Raw genomic sequence first — 19626 nt, forward strand, 5'->3', positions numbered from 1 at the left:
CCCGTGATTGGGTGCTGGGCATGGCGGCGGGGCGGGCGGGGCTGGGCCGCGGCTCAGGGCGGAGTCCGCGGGCGGAGGATGTGAGCTCACGGCCCGGGATTGCTGGCGGGCAGGCGGCCACAGCCCCGGGCGGCACGGGGTCGGCTTGCAACCCAGCTGAGAGGAGACGTGCCCCCCGGGAACGGTGAGAGGCGGGGTGCGGATGCCCTGGGGGACAGGATGGACGGGCCGCGGGCTGGAGCAGGAGCAGGGGCAGGAGCCCCACCCGGGGCTGGGGAGAAGGCGTGGGACGGCGGAGGGGAGATGGAGAGCGCAAGTCCTCCACTGGGGTGCGTGTCAGAATCGGTCGGCTTCTCGGTGTGAGGAGGGGTGCGGCCCGGGGAAGACTCCACCGACCACGGAGAGGTTGGGTCTCGCTAATCTTTCCAGACCTTTGGGACGAAACCTAAGATTTACACCTCGGATTTCTGCTGGATCCGCCTCCTCTACCCAAGATTGGCCACCCGCCCCCCACCCACCCCACCGAGTGTCATGGACCCATGGGTCCGTCTTCTAGGACCCCGCCTTCTTCCACGGCCGTGGTTGTGGTCCTGCCCTTCATTCTGCTTAGGTTCCCATTAGCCTCACTGAGGGAGACTCGGATACGCCCTCAGCCCCAGGCATCCCCAAATACCCACACACAAAGTCCGGAAGGAACTGCAGTGAGGCTATCAGTGGAAACTTCATTCTCTCTGGAATTACTTTCTGGGGCGTCACCTGCCAAAGATTCCTGGAGCCCATTGGCCCGGGAGGAATCTGAGCGGTCGGCATCTGAGCTGACGTCATCCAGGGGCTCAAAGCAATTGCTTTGTAGGCTCTGTTGGCCACCCCCTAGCCTTTGAGTTCCTTTACTTTGGCGGAACATATGTTTGCTTTCTTTGATCCTGGGGAAATCGGGGCTAGACTCAAAATGCATAGGGGACTTGCTAAAACCTGTTAAGGAGTGGATTTACTCCATTGGGGTGGGTGGGGGAAGGTGAGGTGATTTCATACTATCACGTGTTACTTAGGGATTGGACAATCTGCTGGTGAGGTTCATCTCCTCCGTACTCCATCCTTGAGGCAAGTGAGTCTCCAGGACAAGCCACCAAAGAAATTTGGCATTTCAGAAAGCAGCCGCTCTGGTCCTTCCTTGGACAGTCTTCCTAGAGGGCTACCTAAATCTTTTCAGGGACAATTTCAGTCTAACAAACTGAAATAGATTAAATACTTTCAGATGTGCATGACATTGTGCTAATCACTGTTTGGGATAGTAGAGCAGTAAACTTGGGGAAGCCGGTGCACTGCTTCTGGATCACACTTGCAGGAGGTGATGTGCAACAGTAAACTTTTGCATACTGTGATGACTGCTGAGGCAATCACACCTTTTTTTCTGTCTGCATTACCAACACTGCAGGCCAGGCGTCCATCAGTTGCCTAGACTGCTGCTTCCTTTACTCTTCCTGCTTGCTCTCGTGCACCATTACAGTCCATTCTCTACAGGGCAGGCAGAGTGATCTTTTCAAAATGCAAATAACTCAGGACCTATCACTCCCCTGCTTAAAACCCGCCAATCGATTACCATTGCAATTAATCTAAAATGCAAACTCTCTAATGTGAACTGGCCCGTGCATTACCTGATTTTACATCAAGCCAACTACCCTCTTCTTTCTAAGTACTGGACATCTTGGCCTTCTTTCTGTTCCTGAAATTTGTGTCTGATTGAGAAACTTTGCACTTACTCTTCCATCTGTTTAGAACACTCTTTCAGACTTCAGCTGGAATGTCACCTTCCCAAAGAGGGCTTCCTGTGCCCCCATCCGTCTTCGTACTTCTCCCTAGTCATTCTCTTATCCCTAGTTTATTTATTGCATCTTACCTTCTGGAACTGCTTACTTAAAGGTAAGGTTGGTATCTATCTCTCTGTTCCTACTGCTTAACATAGTAGGCACTCAGTCTTGTTTTACTGCTGAATGAATTAAATGAAGTAATGTATATATTGTCTACACACTACCTAGACCATGGTAAACATGCAGCAAATGTTTGCTCTTTTTTTTTCAGTGAATGAATTTTAGTGATTCCTTAGAAAACCAAGATGTATATATAGTATAGAATCTAGCTCCTGAGGGGTGACCTGGCTTTTCCCTCCTCTGCTTTCCTCACTCCTCCTTCCTGTGAATGCCTATCTGTGTTTCAGTTTCCAAATCACTTAAAAGTTGTTTTTAGATTTATCATCTGGTCTTTTCCAGCCTTGTGGGTAGGGAAGAAAGGAAGGGATAGGGCTGGGCCCTATCCTTTCAGGAAAAAGAAGTAAAAATAGCCATCCTGTAGTTGTTCTAGCCTGAAAAATGGTGACAGTTTCAGGAACTTGGGACAGGGCGGGGATCAAGAGAGGTGAAGGTGAGGAAACCGCTGGGACCTGGGTAACTCTGCCGGGAACATTGACCAGTACCCTCCACCCCAGCTCATACCATGCTCTCCTGGAGCTGCTTTTACTTTACTTTCTGAAGCCACACTGTGGGTGGTGCTCAAAGTAAGCACTGGCGCAAGCTGCTTTGGAGCTTGGAATCTTTAGAAAGGAAGTGCATCCTGTCCCTCTGGCTCCTGGGACTCTCCTGCACTGGCAGAAGTCTTGGGTCCTTGGAATCTTGGGAAGAAAATATGTGGCTCCCCAGGGTAAAGACTTCTGCTGCCCCATCTGCTCCTCAAACCATCTCAGACTAGCTCCAAGGGTTTACTTGTCCTCTGTGCTGCCTTGACCTGTGCCGAGGCTCAAGGAGGCTGGCGAGATGATGGGCAGGCTCTGGAAGACTGTGCTGGTTCACAGTACCATAAAGAGGAGCAGGAATGCCTCCTTTTGCTGTTGCCTGGGGCCTTAGCCTCTGCCAGGGAGTCTTTTGCTTGTCAAGGAGAGAATGAGTACATAGTCCCTGCCTGTCCCCTCTCAGCTGAGGGCTCTTCACTGCTAACTCCTGTCTGCTCTCCTGTCTCCTGCTTACAGTGCTGAGAGTATGAGGCTCTGGCCTCCGCTGGCCACTTACTCGTGATCCTTCCACCACGGCGGAGCCTTCCAAGCCAACCTCCTGCCGTGTGGTGATCTACCTGCAGCGGGAGATGTCAGGAGATACCTGTCTGTGCCCAGCCTCAGGAGCCAAGCCCAAGCTGAGCGGCTTCAAGGGAGGAGGCTTGGGCAACAAATATGTCCAGCTCAATGTGGGGGGCTCACTGTACTACACCACCGTGCGGGCCCTAACCCGGCATGACACCATGCTCAAGGCCATGTTCAGCGGGCGCATGGAGGTGCTGACTGACAAAGAAGGTGAGGCACGGGGTCTCATTGGGCCAGCTGAGGAGGGAAGGAAAGAGTTCCTGAGGAAGTGCTTTGGGGTAGGGCTTAAGCCTGGCAGATCTAGACTCCGGATTCTCTTTTCCTATTACTCGGTACAGGACTCTTTCACCTGGAATCCTTGGTAGAGTTTCAGAATTCTTTGAAGTTGTACATAGAATGGTGTGTGCTTCCACATTTTCCAGGGAGAAGATCCATACTTTTTTTTTTTTTTTTTTTTTTTTTTATGATAGTCACAGAGAGAGAGAGAGAGAGGCAGAGACATAGGCAGAGGGAGAAGCAGGCTCCATGCACCGGGAGCCCGATGTGGGATTCAATCCCGGGTCTCCAGGATTGCGCCCTGGGCCAAAGGCAGGCGCCAAACCGCTGTGCCACCCAGGGATCCCAGATCCATACTTTTTAAACATGCACAGAGGACTAGATTCTCATAAGAACCACCCCTGCAGTGACTGGGCAGTGCACAGAAGGCAGGCAGGGCCTGGTGGTTCCTGTGTTGCCAGGAGGTGGGCCTGAGTGCTCCTGAGCTTAGAACTCTCTGGGCTGCCACAGAGGCTGGAGGACCTCTGCCTTCCACAGTATGTGCCATCTTTGGTTGAAAAGAACAGCCACAGACCTAAGAGGTGGTGTGCCCACTTCTGTTACCCTGTGCCATGGGCTCTATGCTTATATGCTGCTTACCCCCTGCCACCAGGCTCGTCAAGTGGCCTTTGCCTGCTGCTTGGTATCTGGGAGCAAAGAGTAACTGTCCGGGGCTGTCTGAATCCCTAGGTTGGATCCTCATAGACCGATGTGGAAAGCACTTCGGCACCATTCTGAATTACCTCCGAGATGACACCATCATCCTCCCACAAAACCGGCAAGAAATCAAGGAACTGATGGCTGAAGCAAAGTATTACCTCATTCAGGGGCTGGTGAACATGTGCCAGACTGCTCTGCAGGTATGGGAATAAAACGGGGTTAGGTCGAGGAGGTTGGGAGCTGGTGCCACCCTTAGCGACATAAAGGTCCAATTCCTGAAAGGTTGTGTGACAGATATGGTTGGTGAGTCCAAACCTAGTTAGGTACACCAGCTGTTGGCCAGGCCAGGGACACTGGCAGCCAGTCAGTTTGTATGGTGATGGACTCAGACAGTATGACTATGCCCAGCTTCCAGTTTCTGTGTCGTGATATCCGGATTTTAGGTTTTCTGGAAATGGGGTTCCGCTTGCCAGCTGACAGTTTTTGTTGCCAGGTGCCTCAACAGGCAGAGGGTGGCTTTGACAGAGGGGTCTGACAGCTCCTGGGGAAAGCCTGGCTTGGCCTGGCAAGTAGGCGATCTCAAAAAAGGTTCTCAGCTGTGTGTGTCCCCCAGGACAAGAAGGACTCCTACCAGCCTGTGTGCAACATCCCCATCATCACGTCCCTGAAAGAGGAAGAGAGGCTCATCGAATCCTCCACCAAGGTACTGGGACCTCTGAGGGCTACGGGCAGGGGAGGACGGGACCTTGGCCTGGCCCTCATGCTCTCCTCCCTCCCAGCCCGTGGTGAAGCTGCTGTACAATAGAAGCAACAACAAATATTCTTATACCAGGTAGGGTGGGCATCTGGGGGCTGAGGGCTTGGGGGCCGGGCTTGGGGAAGGGCTGAAGAAGGAGCTAGAAGGGCTAGGCAGCCAGCGACAGGGCAGCTCACCCAAGAGAAGCCACCTGCACTCCTGGCACCATTGACAAGGTCTGGGTCTCAGGCAGGAAGAACAGAGAGAGAAGGGAAATTAGGGCAGAGGCATTTGGAACTTGCTGCAGGGCCCTGGCTGTGATATAGATGAGAACAAATCGGAACACACACACAACACCCCCCCCATCCCACCCCACCCCCACCCAACATGTCCTGTCAGGCGGCGTGCCAGGTGTTTTCCCAGCATTATCTTATGAGGTGGAGGAGGGACGCCGGGAAGCCCGTGGCTAGGACTCCTCCTAAGCCAGTGTTCATGCTTCAGAGCTGGGCCAGTTTCTCCCTTGCCCGCCAGTGTCCTCTGAGCTAGCCACAGGTATATGCCGAAGGCCGCAGGCTCAGTGAGTCCCCGTGGACAGACATGTAGCCAGCATCCCCCTACAGCAAGGGAACGAATCCTCTTGCTACTTCTCTTCCTTTGGAGCCTAATGAAAGGAGGCCTCCCTCCCTCAGTTCTCTCTGCTTTAACTTCAAACCAACTCCCCGCCTCTTCCTCACAGGCCCCCAAACCCAGAGGGTGCCTGCGACCCTTCTTCCTGCCCCCTCTGGCATCTCAACTTTTCCTCAGTTCTGCATGACAGGGAGGAGGAGGGAGGGAGGCACCCAGCTAGCACCCTCCCTCGTGCTGAAACCTCACTCCCAGGCCTGCTGGCCTTCATGGGTTTTTCAGCAACTCCGACGACCACTTGCTGAAAAACATCGAGCTGTTTGACAAGCTCTCCCTGCGCTTCAACGGCCGCGTGCTCTTCATCAAGGACGTCATTGGCGATGAGATCTGCTGCTGGTCCTTCTACGGCCAGGGTCGCAAGCTGGCAGAGGTGTGCTGCACCTCCATTGTGTATGCCACGGAGAAGAAGCAGACCAAGGTGTGGGGGCTTCCCTCTGCGCAGGTCGAAACACCCCAGTGTAGCCCCAGCTGTGCCTTTTACCACAGGGAGTGAAAGGGCATTCGGTTTACTCTGTTTTCCCCAGATTCACATGATGGTGCTGGGCAAGGACAAAGCCAGTTCAAGGAGTTCAGGGAATGGCTTGGGAATCCTTTGTCAGCTGAGAGGTGGGGGCTGTTGACCAGCAAGGAACAGTGTGGTGCAGTGGAAAGGACTGGGTCTTTGGAGCTGGCCCAATTCAGGTCTGAATTCTGGTTCTACCATTTACCAGTTTTCTGACTTCATCCAAGCTATTTAAACCAGCTGGACCTCAATTTCCTCACCTGCAAACATGGGCATGACGGTATCCAGTTAATGAAACTATTAGGGAAATGACGTGCTTCCTAGGAGCAACAGTGCAGGGTCTGATCTCTCTGGCTCCTGCCAGTTGGGTGTTCCTGGTCAATCAGCTTAACCTCTGCAGTTAACAACACCGCGCCAGGTACATGTGAAGGGTTTGACAGGTGATAGTTAACACAAACTCAGCAAACCCTGACCTCCCAGACTGCGAGCAGTCAGGTCCTTCCCAGAGAGAAGCTGTCCGCTGTGTGTATAATGGAGGCAGCAAAGGCCTTTGCTGGGCTAGAAGGGCAGCTCACTCGGGAGAGTTGCGTGTGAGGGGCTTGAAGCAGCCAAGCTTGTATAGCACATGCTCAGCCCCCAGGCCCCCGAAATGCCTCGAGCTGGGCAGTCTGAGGGTTGGGGTAGGACAGCTTACAGGAGGTGGCTCTGCTTCCTTCTGCTGTTTTGTGGGTGGGGACTCCCGTGTATCCGTATCAACAGAGTCAGGGTTCAGGGACAGGTCTCATGCGGGCAGTTACACTGCAGAAGTGACAGCAGCACCTGTCACCTTCCTTAGTGTTTTCTTTTTCATGAACTTTTTGACTCCTAACACCCCACCTGTGAGACAGGCAGGGCTAGAGCATTGTCCCCATTGACAGATGAGGGAGCGGAAGCTCAAGGTAGGCTAGAATTCAGGCACCTTTCATGTAATGTTCACAACAGCTCTCTGAAGTAGATACTAGCCTTGATTTTACACAGGTGGAAACTGAGGCATAGCAAGGCTAAGCCCAAGGTCCCACAGCTAGTAAGGGGTGGAGCTGTACTTAAGCCTACGTCTGACCACAGAGCCAAGGCCCTAAGCTCCGCACGTAGTAGTTCATCAGTCTGGGATCAGGTGGGGTGTGGGGCATGTGCCCTGTGGCATTCTTATGGCCACAGAGTACAGCTCCTCAAGTCTCCTTCAGAGAGCCCTCCCTGCCCTCATGAGACAGAAAGCTCTATGAAGAGGAACTCATAGAGCCAGCAGAGTCATGGGCCCTGACAGGTTGCTGCCTTTCTGGGATGAGACGCCACTCAGTCCTCCTGTCTTCCTTATCCCAGGTGGAATTCCCAGAGGCCCGAATCTATGAGGAGACACTCAACGTCCTACTGTATGAGACCCCCCGAGTCCCTGACAACTCCTTATTGGAGGCCACAAGCCGAAGCCGCAGCCAGGCTTCTCCCAGTGAAGATGAGGAGACCTTTGAACTGCGGGACCGGGTCCGCCGTATCCATGTCAAGCGCTATAGCACTTATGATGACCGGCAGCTTGGCCACCAGTCTACCCATCGCGACTGACAAGACCCTCAGGGAGTCAGGACACCCTGTCTCCCCTCCTATGGAACCCCGCCCCATTGGCCACCCCCCACGCTGGCGCTGGCTGGGTTTCTGCTCCAGCACCCAGAGGCATGACAGGAAGGCAAAGGGCCCGGCCCAAGCAGGAGAGGGACCAAATTCATTTGCCCTGCTCCCTGAGCACTTCACGATGACCATATCCTGGACCCTTTGCTCACCTTTCCTGACAGGGAGCTGCTTCTGCCCCTGGGGCAAATGGACTGACCTGCCCACCACCTATGAGAACAATCTTCTCAACTCTTTGCTGAGTGTCCTTTTGCTCCACTGAAGGGCTGCCTTGAGGCCTCTGAGGAACAGGCTCGTTCTGGTGCTGTGGAGGCCCAGTTTCTTACAGAAGGTGGGGCTCCTTTTTCCCTGACGTGTTTAAGCACAGGCTTCATGATTTTGGTTTTTAAAAAATTATCTAGGAAATGAATAGTTTTAGGTCTAACAATGAGGGGACTGGGTATATGTGCTACCCCTCTAGGGGTAGGTCCCCTCTTGGCCTTTCTTGATGCCTTTGGGGTCGGTTTCTTTAAAGCACTTTGTACTTTTATTCAGGAGATTTGTATTCTGCCCTGATCCCCATCATCTTTTTCTGACTCTAACCCCTCTTCCCTGCAGAATCAGTCTGAGAGGGGCTAGAGAAGCAATAAAACAAAGAACTAGCTTTGGCTTTGCTGAGCTGGCCAGGCAGCTGTTTCAGATAGCACACGGGAAGGAAGGGCATTTACGCTGGGAACTGTGGTCCTAGTAATGCTCACGAGAAAGAACACTTTAAGGTCATATAACTGACTCCTAGCGCCTTACATGATTGCTAGGTTCTCTTGCCCTCAGCTCCAAGGCATGCTTTGCTTTACTTACTAGAAAGCCAAAGAGCCATAATGGGGCCAGGAGCATGAGGCCCAGAAGGCAAGCTGTGGAGCCTGTGGGTACTGCGCTCGATGCCCATCAGCCGAGGATGGGGAACCCAAGCTCTGCATTCCCAGCAGCCCTGTGCAGAAGTGGCATGTGCTTGGCCATTGGCTAGTTACCTCCTGCCCGCCCCGTACTATTGGTTTTGTGTCCTGGCTGGGATGGTGGTTCTGCCCAGCCTTGGGTCTGAACGCAGGGTGATGTGAGCAGCCTAAGTCCTTTGAAAGGCTGGGTCATGTGGCCACGGAGCTGCTGAGCCCCAACTCTTGGGCAAAGGAGCAAGTTCCTCCTTGGGGCTTTTTTTCCACTATCTTCTGTTTGGCTTGGCCCTTACCTGAATTATTTTCCAAAGGAATGCCATCAGGGAGAGAGCTGCTCAGCCAGCCTAGCAAGACCCCATAGCCACTGAGTGGTAGCCACTGGGCAGGAGCACAGGTTATCAGGGCCCTCTCCTGACTATGGTCACTGTAGCTAAGTGGCCTGCTTGTGGCTGACCCACTGGAGCCTCTGGGCAAATGCCAGGCCATGGTTCAGACACCCACAAGGACCTGAAATGACATCATGGGGCAAGGGAACCGTGACTAACCTGGCATTTTATGCTCATCACAGCCTTGAATATGTAGACTTTCAGGTGAGGCACCCTGCTCATCAGCTCCAAACACTTCTTCCAGCCCTCACTGGAGTAACAAGATGAAGACAAATCCATTTCTTTGGCCAGATTCCGACTTTGGCTTTGTGGCTTTCCCACAGAGACTGGAATGCTCCTGGCCCAGGCTGAGGGTCTATTTCCTCAGCCCTGGCTCTCTAGCCCTCCGGCCCTCCCTCCTGAGGCCTGCTAATACTCAAAGCCTTGGCTCCCCACTGAGGTATTTTAATGCTTGTCCTTTGACCTCCCCTGCCCTGCAGCCTCTTTGCAGCTTTGACATTTAGATCCTCAGCTGTCTCAGTGGTGATTAGTCTTTCTTCCTGAGAAAGCACAGTAATCCTGGACTGATCAAAGTATCTCCCTGGTCTTAAGAAAAATACTAACATTGCAACCACTGAAGTAATCTTAACTTCTTTACTCAGACTTTGTGGCATATGGGTTTGGGGAATTTTCTTTGTGCCTCTCAGCCCCATTCGGAAAGCAGCTCTTGGCTGTGTGAATTTTTCAATTCGGAGCCCCTGGGGGGTGGGGGGGAGCAAACAAAAAGTGTGGATGAAGGTCAAACTTTGTCGGTTTCTGAGAAAACTAGAAGCCCGCTGTTCATCACATGGGTTTTATTCTTATCTCACCCACGTCTGCCTAAAGGATGGCCCAACTCCTGCCACCGAGAGAACTGCTTTGCCACTTAACTGCAATCCTTTGTTGCTCACCACAGGTGATGGAAACAAACACTAATTTCTAATAAAATTGTGTTACATTGCGGTAGTACAGAGTCGTGCTTGCAGTGATTAGAGCTGGGTCAGCTCACTGCTATGGACACAGTTGGATTTCCCATTCACCACCTTGTGTTCTCCCGGAATCATAAATCCTATTGCACTCAGTTGCCCTGCAACCCGGGCTCCCCCTGGTGGAGGATTAAGGACGACACTAATGAGGGCTGGAACTGAGATTTAATATTAAGAATAAAACGACCTCTTTAACAATCACTATGGTAGTAGGGAAGCAGGAATCCTAAGACTCGGGAAAATGCAGCACATTTCACCTCTGGCTCTTGGAGATCTGCAATCAGCTCAGAAAGTAGCTTGGCTCAGTCACCGTCCATACGTAACTAAAGCTCCTTGGCTGAGTTTCTGCATTTGCGATGTGGAGGCCTGACAGGCTCAGGGCTGGCAAGCTATTCCAGGGAACTTGAAGGGCTTGCCTCACTCCTTCCCAGGCCCAGTGAGGCCAACGATGTCAATGGTTAGCCAGTGCTGAGAGCCTGAGCCTGCTGCTGGCCTCCTGCTCTGCACTTAGCAGAGGATAAAGAACGAGTCCAGTCTAGCCCCCAACCAACTGGCTGAGAGGCATGATGACCCCAGGAGACATCCAGCCAAGCCCCAGCCTCAGGAGAGAAAGAAACAGATACATACTCTAGTAGATGGGGCAGTTTCCTGGAAAGGCAGCAAAGGAAAGCAACCAAGGGCCCCAACTACACCAAAAAGGGAGCCTGAGACCCCGGGGGGGCAGAAATGGCGAGGGTGGCCAAGTGTGCACTGGTTTATTGACCAAACCTCATATTCCAAACAACTTGTGTGACAGGCCAGGAAACCCCAGGCCTGTGGCAGCTGAACATAGAATTCCTGGTGGAAAGCTTTACTGGAACACAGTGTAGCCAGGGCTTACAGGGGAGGCCAGCCTTGGAGGAGTCCTACACAGGTCTTCTGGAGAAAACGATTACACCCACGCACTGAAAAAGAACCCCACAATCAAATGGCGCAAATGATAAAAAGACCCACTGTGGCCCATGGTGGAGAGAGAGTTCTGCAGCAATTGTGGGATGAGAGCTGTTCTTCAGGGGCTGAGCCTAGGCACTCAGGCCTCAGCTGGCCTACCAGTGAAGGCCTGAAGGTGGGGTTTTCTCATCTTTATTGCTTTCCAGGGAGAAGGGAGGGATCCGGACATCAAAGTGGGAGCCATCAGGCCTCTCAAAGCGGAATGTGCCCCTGTGGGTTAGAGAGAAGCTGGGTTAGAGGGAGCGAGGGCTGAGGCCTTACTGAGGCTCTTGAGAGCCATAGGCCCTCCATTCCAGAACTGAACACAGTGGATGAGGCAGGACGGGCTCTCTCTGGCCCAGCTCATGTCAGAATAATGCTGGTCCAGAAACCTAAGAGCCCTTTCTGGCCCTACATGAAAAGAAGAAACGCAGCTGTCCTGATTCTGGCCCTTAGATCATACTGCATAAGCTACCCAACTATACTATCAGGTTAAAGAGTGAACCACCGGGAAAAAAACCAACTCCATGGGCAACTCAGTGCAGCATCAAACCACCAGACCTCTTAGGCCTAAGTCCTCAGTCTGTGAAATTACAGGGAACTAGAAAACAGGTAGAAAAAAATTAGACAAGTCCCATGCAACAATCAAGAGCAAATAAGGCTGCATCTCAAGATGTTAACCACAAACTATGAGCTCTCACTTTTCTGACCTGCGGCTGTGTCTGCGGGGTTGAGGTAGCCCTGTCCCCTGCCCGTACTCACTTACCACATGTGCCCGCTGGAAGCTTGCAGGGAGACGTGGCTGCTATACTGGAATGCGGGCTGCTCCTTGGATAACACTGGTTCCTGTAAGGGTTCAGGCAAAATCGGTAAGGCCAGACAAGCTCCCTGTACCCCAGGCCACATGCTGACTGCCAGAGCATCAGGAGGATGCCCCTTAGGCCTCCCACAGTGACTGCCTGCCAGTACCACCTCCCACGGCATAGCCATTGACCTGGGCCTTTTATTCTGATTCTGGGAAAGAGAACCTCAGACTTAACATCTGTGAGCATGGAGCAAAGATGCTAGGCATAGGACCTCCTCGGTAAATAGCCCTTCCAGAGTCCATTCACTGAGTGCCTAGATGCCAGGCACCACGGTGGTGCTCTGTAACCTCTGCTGACTTAAACCTCCTAGTAATTACAAGGTAATAGGTGTGACCCCCATTTTATCAGGAAAAAAACTGAGGGATCCCTGGGTGGCTCAGTGGTTTAGCGCCTGCCTTTGGCCCAGGGCGTGATCCTGGAGTCCCAGGATCAAGTACCACATCGGACTCCCTGCATGGAGCCTGCTTCTTCCTCTGCCCGTGTCTCTACCTCTCTCTCTCTCTGTGTGTCTCTCATGAATAAATAAAATATTTTTAAAAAAAAAAGGAAAAAAACAGATTTTTTGTTAAACTGGCCCACAGTTATGTGGTGAGTAAACCACACATAGCTGGCATTCAAAACCAGACTATCTCACTCCAAAGCCCTATTCTCAATATCCTACCCTGCTTCCCAACTCCCTGCTAACATGGAAAAATGGATGTTAAATGTGGCCCCTGGCCATTTCTTGTGACTTTATTTCTCAAGAGACAGAGTTGGGTAGTGCAGGATTTGCAAAATCAGATCTCTGTGGACTAGCAGAGGATGCAAGTATGTAAAGAGGCAGAAGAATGACAACCAGAAGCGATGGGATGAGTGGGGACCTGGGGGAGCCCCACTGAAGGGCACTCAAAATCATATTTTTAGTAAGGCTCTGTGCTGGCAATAAGACCTCTACATAAGCTTTGATGTCAGACTCCCTTGGATTCAAATCCAGGTCCTTCCACTACCAGCCACACGACCATGGGCCAGTTATTCATTTCACAACCTCTCTCTTCATCTGTGAATCAGGTTGTAAGAAAACTATCTCATGGTGGTGTTTGTAAGGTGTCACCCAAAACAGCCCAACACATTCACACACTGCCTCTGTCCCTAGCCACAGAGGAGGAGAGCAGGCACTCAGCCCCCAGGCCTGCTGGGAAGGAATAGAAAGTAGGCATTATTGGCCCGATGATGCTTACCCTGCCCACCACTCCTCGGCCTCTCACTGTCTCCAAGGTGCCAGATAAACTGAATATCCTCCAGTGTCGCTCCCGGAGCTGCACCACATCACTATCAAGGTTCTCTAAGCGGATACAGTAGCGCCACTGTGAGGAGTGGAGGAGAGAGTTCACAGCTGAAAAAGAACACCTCGGGCCACCCCACCCAGTATTCTAGGAAAGCAAAAGGCAATAAAGACAGACAACCTGCAGTGCACAGCCCCACCCCCTCACCCTGCGCCAGAGGCAAACTCCAACCCCACCACCACCCTCCTAAGCAGTTCCCCCAATCCTATCCCCCCAAGCACACACTCACCCAGTAGACATGGGAATTCTGGGCTTCCTGGGGAAAAAAACAAAGAATTTAAGTCCCAGAGGGCAGAAACCTCTGTTCCAATCAACAGTTCTCCAACTGAGTAGGTGTGTTCCAGGAAGGTTACAGAGACAGAACAATGCTGTTATGTGTGGGATGGAGAGTGGACTACAGCCAACAAACCCAAGAGAAGGCAGCCTCCCCTGGCCTCGTCCCTGGCCTCCCTCCTCCTTATCCTATCAAGATCACCAACAGAGCTGGGTGCCAACGGAAGTCAGCCACAAGGCCCTTCCCTTTCTCCCCAGTCATCCAGCTAGCTGCTTCCCCCAACTCCTGCAATCACTGCTGGCCCAGGCCACTGCCCTCCTCATCGGCCCTTCCATAACCCAACACCATGACAATACTTGATGTGGTAACCTCTCCCACTACCATGAGCTCCTGTAAGGCAGGGACACGGTTTCATTTTTATTTGAAGCTCACAGCCAGGCAAGAAATAGTTCAATAAACATCTGACTAATGCATATAAAGTGTGAAGATCAGCCTATAGAGATTTAAACAAGTATGTGTATACTCTTCATAAACAGGAATCCCCAGAACCAGAACAGAAGGAAGAGTCAGCCTGGAGGACTCCATCCCAGAACTTGAGGATTTACCTGCTGCTCTAGGTCCCAGTGTCTGCCCCATATGTGCAGCCCTGGGAAGCAGAACCACGGGGCACACAGTTTAAATCTGGAACCCACTCCAGCAGTCACACTGGGAACAGCACAGAAAACCTGGGGGCCTACCCCTGGGGGAAGGGGCCCAGGCCAGGTACACACCCTCATGCCCATGTAGAAGGGGATGACAGTGACACGAATGTTCTCTGTTGTCTCCCGGTGAACATCAGAGAGCTCCAGCCAGGGGTGGTTCTTCTCTTGCCAGGCCCGTAGTGTCTCCCGGGCCACAAAAGGGGGTGCTGAGGCAAGAAAGGACTAATCAGTCAGGCCCAATCCCAGGGGTTCTCCAACTGCCCCTCCTAGAGAATACTCCCCAAGGCTGGCTGGGGAAACGAGGGACCCAAACATGAAGCAAATGCACAGTCTGGAAGAAGGCACGAGGCCACCAAGAATAAACCCTGAGGAGTTATGTGACATCCTAGGAAGAGAAATGGGCTAGGAGTGAGGAGCTCGGGTTTTCTGACCCTATTGTAACCCTGACCTTGCCACTCACTAGCAACCTTGAGTCCCTTCCATCCCTGAGCCTCAGCTTCCATGTCTATGAGGAAGAGATAACAGCCACCCACCCGATAGGTCTAATGGGACGTCGAATAAGGTTGTGGATAGGGAGCTTTGAAGTTACTTCTATAACACTATCTTTGAAGAAAGGGCCCTCTTGCTCCAGCTTCCCTTCTTGAGAGAACTCACCTTTTGTCTGGTCATACAAAAGAAATCTTTCAAACAGCTCATGCTGGATGGGAACCTGATCGGTAGAGGTATAGGGGAGGATGTCTTCGTGGCTGACATAGTCCAGGCCTGGCACAGGGAGGAAAAGAGGCAGTGAAACTCACACAGGAAAAAGGGAGGAACAAGGCTGAGAAGAAACACAATTCCAGGGGGATCCCTGGGTGGCTCAGCTGTTTAGCGCCTGCCTTTGGCCCAGGGCACGATCCTGGAGTCCCAGGATCGGGTCCCGCATCGGGCTCCCGGCGTGGAGCCTGCTTCTCCCTCTGTCTGTGTCTCTGCCTCTCTATGTCTATCATGAATGATGGATAAATCTTTAAAAAAAAAAAAGAAAAAAGAAAAAGGAAAAGGAAAAGGAAAAGGAAAGGAAGAAAGAAAGAAAAAGAAACACAATTCCTGGCCTTGTCTCAAGGTTGGATGAGCCTGGTACCATCACTCTCAGCTTGTCTCATCCCTCCTAGCAGATTAGAGGCATCAGAATCTTCTCATTGAGACCCACCAGACCTCATCAATAGGCATATTCAGATGCTCACTACTCACCTGGGATGGCGTAAAGGGCCCGGCTGTCATCATGGTTAGCCAAGAAAGTCACAGCTTCTGTCTGAGATCTCTGAGACTAAGGCAAGAAGCAAGTCAGAGATTTTCTTAGTCACTATCCAGTCCTGAGAACGTGGGCCCAGTGCTGATCCAGGCTCTCTGGGACCATCCTCCCTCTCTCTGTTCAGGCCTTTCACATGGAGAGAAACCCCCGGCCCAGCCATCTTGCTTACTTACTATATGTGGACAGTCTCGGGCATCAATCAGCACCTGATAGTAAGTGTGAGTTTTGCCTTTCACCTCCTTAGAACCATGGCCAGCAGGATTCTCTGCTCTACAGGGTAAGAGAAGAAGCCCAATATCACACCAAAAGAAACAGAAGTAGTGCCTGCCCTCGCTCCCTCCCACCTCCTTACCCCCAACAGACTAGTTAATGCCGGCTCTGAAGGGGTTTCAGCAGCAGCTGGGTATCTGCTCAGCAACACCCAGGCTCAGCCCCTCCCCAACCAGAGGCCAGTAAGGGAATGCGGAGGGCCCATGGCTCAAAGTCACCATTTGTCTTACTCGCTGGCTGCTTCTTGGAAGAAGGGGACCATGCTGAGAAAGTCAAATTGCCCTTGGCCTTGGCTCCATCCATGGAGCCGCAAGCACCCCACTCTTCTCACATCCATGGGGATGTCTATAATTACTTAATGGAACTAGGCCTTTTTTTTTTTAATTTTTTTAAAGGATTTTATTTATTTATTCATGAGAGACACAGAAAGAGAGAGAGGCAGAGACACAGGCAGAGGGAGAAGCAGGCTCCATGCAGGGAGCCCAACGTGGGACTCGATCCTGGGTCTCCAGGATCAGGCCCTGGGCTGAAGGTGGCACTAAACCGCTGAGCCACCGGGGCTGCCCCGGCCTTTTCTTTTTTAATGTACTTGTGTAAGAGATCGAAAGAAAGGTTCTAACTGAACAACAAAAAAATCAAGAAAATTAGTCCCTCAATGCTTTTTGGGTGACTTATAATGCAAATAGAGAACAGCTTGGGAAAGCATCCTGGGGAGGCCTACAGGGACCCTCTGACTTAAGACTGTCCCTGGCACTCAGCACTTTTATCTCCATGGTGTCAGGGAAGTACCCTGGGACTACTTCCATGGCCCAGGAGAATGTTGAATTCACCCCAGGGACCCTAATTACGTATGTTGACCATGAGTCAGGCCTCCTCCTGGGGGTACTGCGAGGTGCAATGACAGGGGTACTTACTTCTCCGGAGCTGCAGAAGCCACATCCCGGTCATATAGTCTGGCCTGCCAGGGAAACAGGACGACACCTCGGTAGCCAAAAACACTATGAAGGAAGAGCTAGGAGGAAAGAGAGCCTCAGTGAGGAAGCAGTCCACGTCCACAAGTCCTTCCAGGTGGGACTCAGACCGCTAAGCGGCACAGGTGGCTACAATCCCAGCACAAGATCTTGCCAATCTTTCCCTTGAACTCTGTGATCTACCCTCACCAGCTTCAGAACACTCTTACCTCCTCTTTACCTGGCTGACTTCTATTGATCCTTTAGACCATAGCTTAGAGCTCTAGGAAGCCTTCCCTGACCTCCCCTCCACTTAGCATAATGCTTAGCCACAGACTCCATCTAGACTTCCTCTCTAGACTGCCAGCGCTACGAAGGCATTGCTTTCTGAGTCAAGTTCAATGCACAACACCTGGTCCATTGCAGGCATTCAAGCGGGAAGTTGAGTAAACAAAAAGTCCTTACTTACAAGGGGCCTAAATCTATCTCAGTGGATCTCGCACAAAGCTGATAACGAAAACAAGAACCTCACACCCACAGCTTATATTATACTGCAATCAGTTCAACTATGACAAAGAATCAAGAGTTTGTTTTTCTTTTTTTCTTTCTTTCTTTTATTTTCTTTAGAGAGGGAGGAAGGGGAGGGAGAGAGACAATCTATAGCAGGCTCCACACCTAGGCCAGAGTCAGACGTGGGGCTCGGTCCCAGGACCCTGAGATCATGCCCTGAGCCAAAATCTAGAGTTGGACATTTAACTGTTTGAGCCTCCCAGTCACCCCCAAAGGTTTGCTTTTCTTTCTTTTTTTTTTTTTTTAAAGATTTTATTTATTTATTCATGAGAGATACACAGAAAGAGGCAGAGACACAGGCAGAGGGAGAAGCAGGCTCCCTGTGAGGAGCCCATTGTGGAACTCAATCATGGGACTCTGGGACCACGCCCTGAGCTGAAGGCAGACGCTCACAACCACTGAGCCACCCAGGCATCCAAAGCTTTGCTTTTCTGAAAGCTCCCTTCACTGGCTTCCCACCTTCCACTAAATTATAGGATTCAACAATCTGGCTCTCTCCTTCCTTTGGTTCAAATTATCTCTGTCCACGCTAACTTAGAAAGAGAACCCTTTGATACATGAAAAGGATTCAGATCCAGGAAAACAGAAACCCCATCTTAAAAAATCTGTGATTCTGGTCTGGCACTGAACACCAAGGCAGAAAACTATAACATTCGAGCCTATGACCGAAGCTGACCCTTTCAAGATGCAGGGCATATCCTGAAAATGAAAAATGACCCAGCCCAGCACTCACCTGCCCGGTCTCATATTTTCCATTCTGTTTTGGCACCTCAAATACACCAACCGTCTCCAAAACTTTGCCCTCTGGTCGGTTTCTGGTTAGGAAGGAAAAGAACAAGCAACTGAAAGGCTGAGGAGGTAATGGTACCTAGCCCATCAGAAAAAGCTACTAGGATACCGAGGGGCCAGGCAGTGACAGCAGAGAAAGGCCCAAGCCGTGGGGCAGGTGAAGCAGGGAAGGGTCCTGCCAAACCACCACTCCAGATCCCGTCTTTTCCTCTTTGAGATCTAGCCACAGGCCCTGCCTCGGTTTCTGTGTTATGTCTGACGGCTCCCACATCACTTTCTTCTCTCTTCACTCTCAGCATTCCTCATATCATGCCCTCGCACCCTGCTTATTTGTACCTCTTGCCTGTTTCTTTCCTGACCTCCCACAGCATTTTAACCGCCCTTCCCACCTTGCATTTCTGTTATTTGTGCCCATGTCTCATCTCCACTAGAGACCGTAGGTTCTCTGGGAGCAATGCCTGCGTCTGATGAGCCTGTGTTCCCCCTCAGAGCCAAGTGTGTAAAACATTTGTTCTAATTCCATCTCTGTCTATGCCCAGAAACTGCAGCCTTCACCCTGCCCTTGAAGGGCTTAACCATTATCACCATACGTCCTACTGCACTCCCCGCATTGCACCTAGTAGTCTTTCAATCTAGTTTTTGTTCAGATTTACATCAAATTTCCCTCGGGTCTTAAGGTGCAAATACTTATCATCCATCTTTCCCCAACACCAGTGTCTAATTTCAGCCCCCCCCAAAAAGGTCAGTTCTCTCAGTGGTCTCTCTGGACAGGGCTGCTCTTTCTAGGGGTCCTTCCAAGGTCTGCTATTCTTAGCCTTTTGGAGATGTGAACCGTATGCTCCCCCTCACTTGATCCTCCAGGCCGTCTGACCTGCCTGTCCCATCGCTAGAGGCCATGCTCACACCATCCCGTGACCTCAAGCCCCCTCCCCGGGTCACACACTAAGAACCAGTCTCCCCAAGGTCACGCTGAAACCTGGGCCCTACGCAGGGCCCTCCTAAAAGTCCTGTTTCCCACTTCGAGCATCTTTCTGAGGGAGGCCTTGTCCTAACCCGGGGCTGGGGTTCATGTCAGAGCCCTAAAGTCTAATTAAAAGGCTGCCCACTAGCAACAGCGCCCGAGATCCCCATCTGGGGAGGCAGGATTCGCTCTGGGAGGGTTACTAGCTCCCGCTCGGGGCCAGCCCGGCGTAACCCGGGGCTCTGGGCCGCGCTCCCTTCTCTGTTCCTGGCGCACGTCCCAGGCAGGGCGGGTCGGCTGCCGCCGGGACCCTCTCCCAGGTCGCACCCCAGTCACCCTCGGCCGGCCGAGCCTCCCGGCCGCCTCGCTGGCCGGAACACGCTCCCCGGGCTCCGGGGACGGGCCCCGCGCTCAGTCCCTCACCGGGACGAGAGGTGCCTCCGCGTCGTCGCTGCCGCCGCTGGCGGGAAGGCCCCAGCTCCACCTGCCACACAGAGTGGCCTCGGCCCCCGAGCCCCGGTTAGCGAGCGGGCCCACCAGCGGCTGCCCACGGCCAGGGCCCGCCGGGCCACGCAGCCCGCCATGTCCCGCGGAGCGCCCGCTCGGCGGCCGACACTGGGCCCAAGCCGCGGCCGCGGGCCTTCTGCCCCCGCCCCACACT

General features: G+C 52.3%; 2 protein-coding genes across 2 annotated transcripts; one reads left to right on the forward strand and one right to left on the reverse strand.

Moving 5' to 3' along the window:
• Positions 1-25: 25 nt before the first annotated feature.
• On the forward strand, positions 26-9982 carry TNFAIP1 (TNF alpha induced protein 1). Its single transcript, XM_025476419.3, has 7 exons — positions 26-184; positions 3020-3337; positions 4133-4302; positions 4716-4805; positions 4882-4934; positions 5745-5940; positions 7384-9982. The coding sequence occupies exons 2-7, from the start codon at positions 3133-3135 to the stop codon at positions 7618-7620; spliced, it is 951 nt and encodes a 316-aa protein (XP_025332204.1). The 5' UTR covers positions 26-184; positions 3020-3132; the 3' UTR covers positions 7621-9982.
• Positions 9983-10148: 166 nt separating this feature from the next.
• POLDIP2 (DNA polymerase delta interacting protein 2) lies at positions 10149-19622 on the reverse strand. The gene is made up of 11 exons (XM_025476418.3): positions 19389-19622; positions 17949-18030; positions 16610-16707; positions 15599-15695; positions 15365-15440; positions 14789-14896; positions 14204-14340; positions 13389-13415; positions 13055-13180; positions 11738-11817; positions 10149-11202 (listed from the first exon to the last, which is right to left on the reverse strand). The coding sequence occupies exons 1-11, from the start codon at positions 19547-19549 to the stop codon at positions 11088-11090; spliced, it is 1107 nt and encodes a 368-aa protein (XP_025332203.1). The 5' UTR covers positions 19550-19622; the 3' UTR covers positions 10149-11087.
• Positions 19623-19626: the final 4 nt, after the last annotated feature.

Source organism: Canis lupus, chromosome 9, assembly GCF_003254725.2.
Source record: "Canis lupus dingo isolate Sandy chromosome 9, ASM325472v2, whole genome shotgun sequence".
NCBI classification, from domain to species: domain Eukaryota; kingdom Metazoa; phylum Chordata; class Mammalia; order Carnivora; family Canidae; genus Canis; species Canis lupus.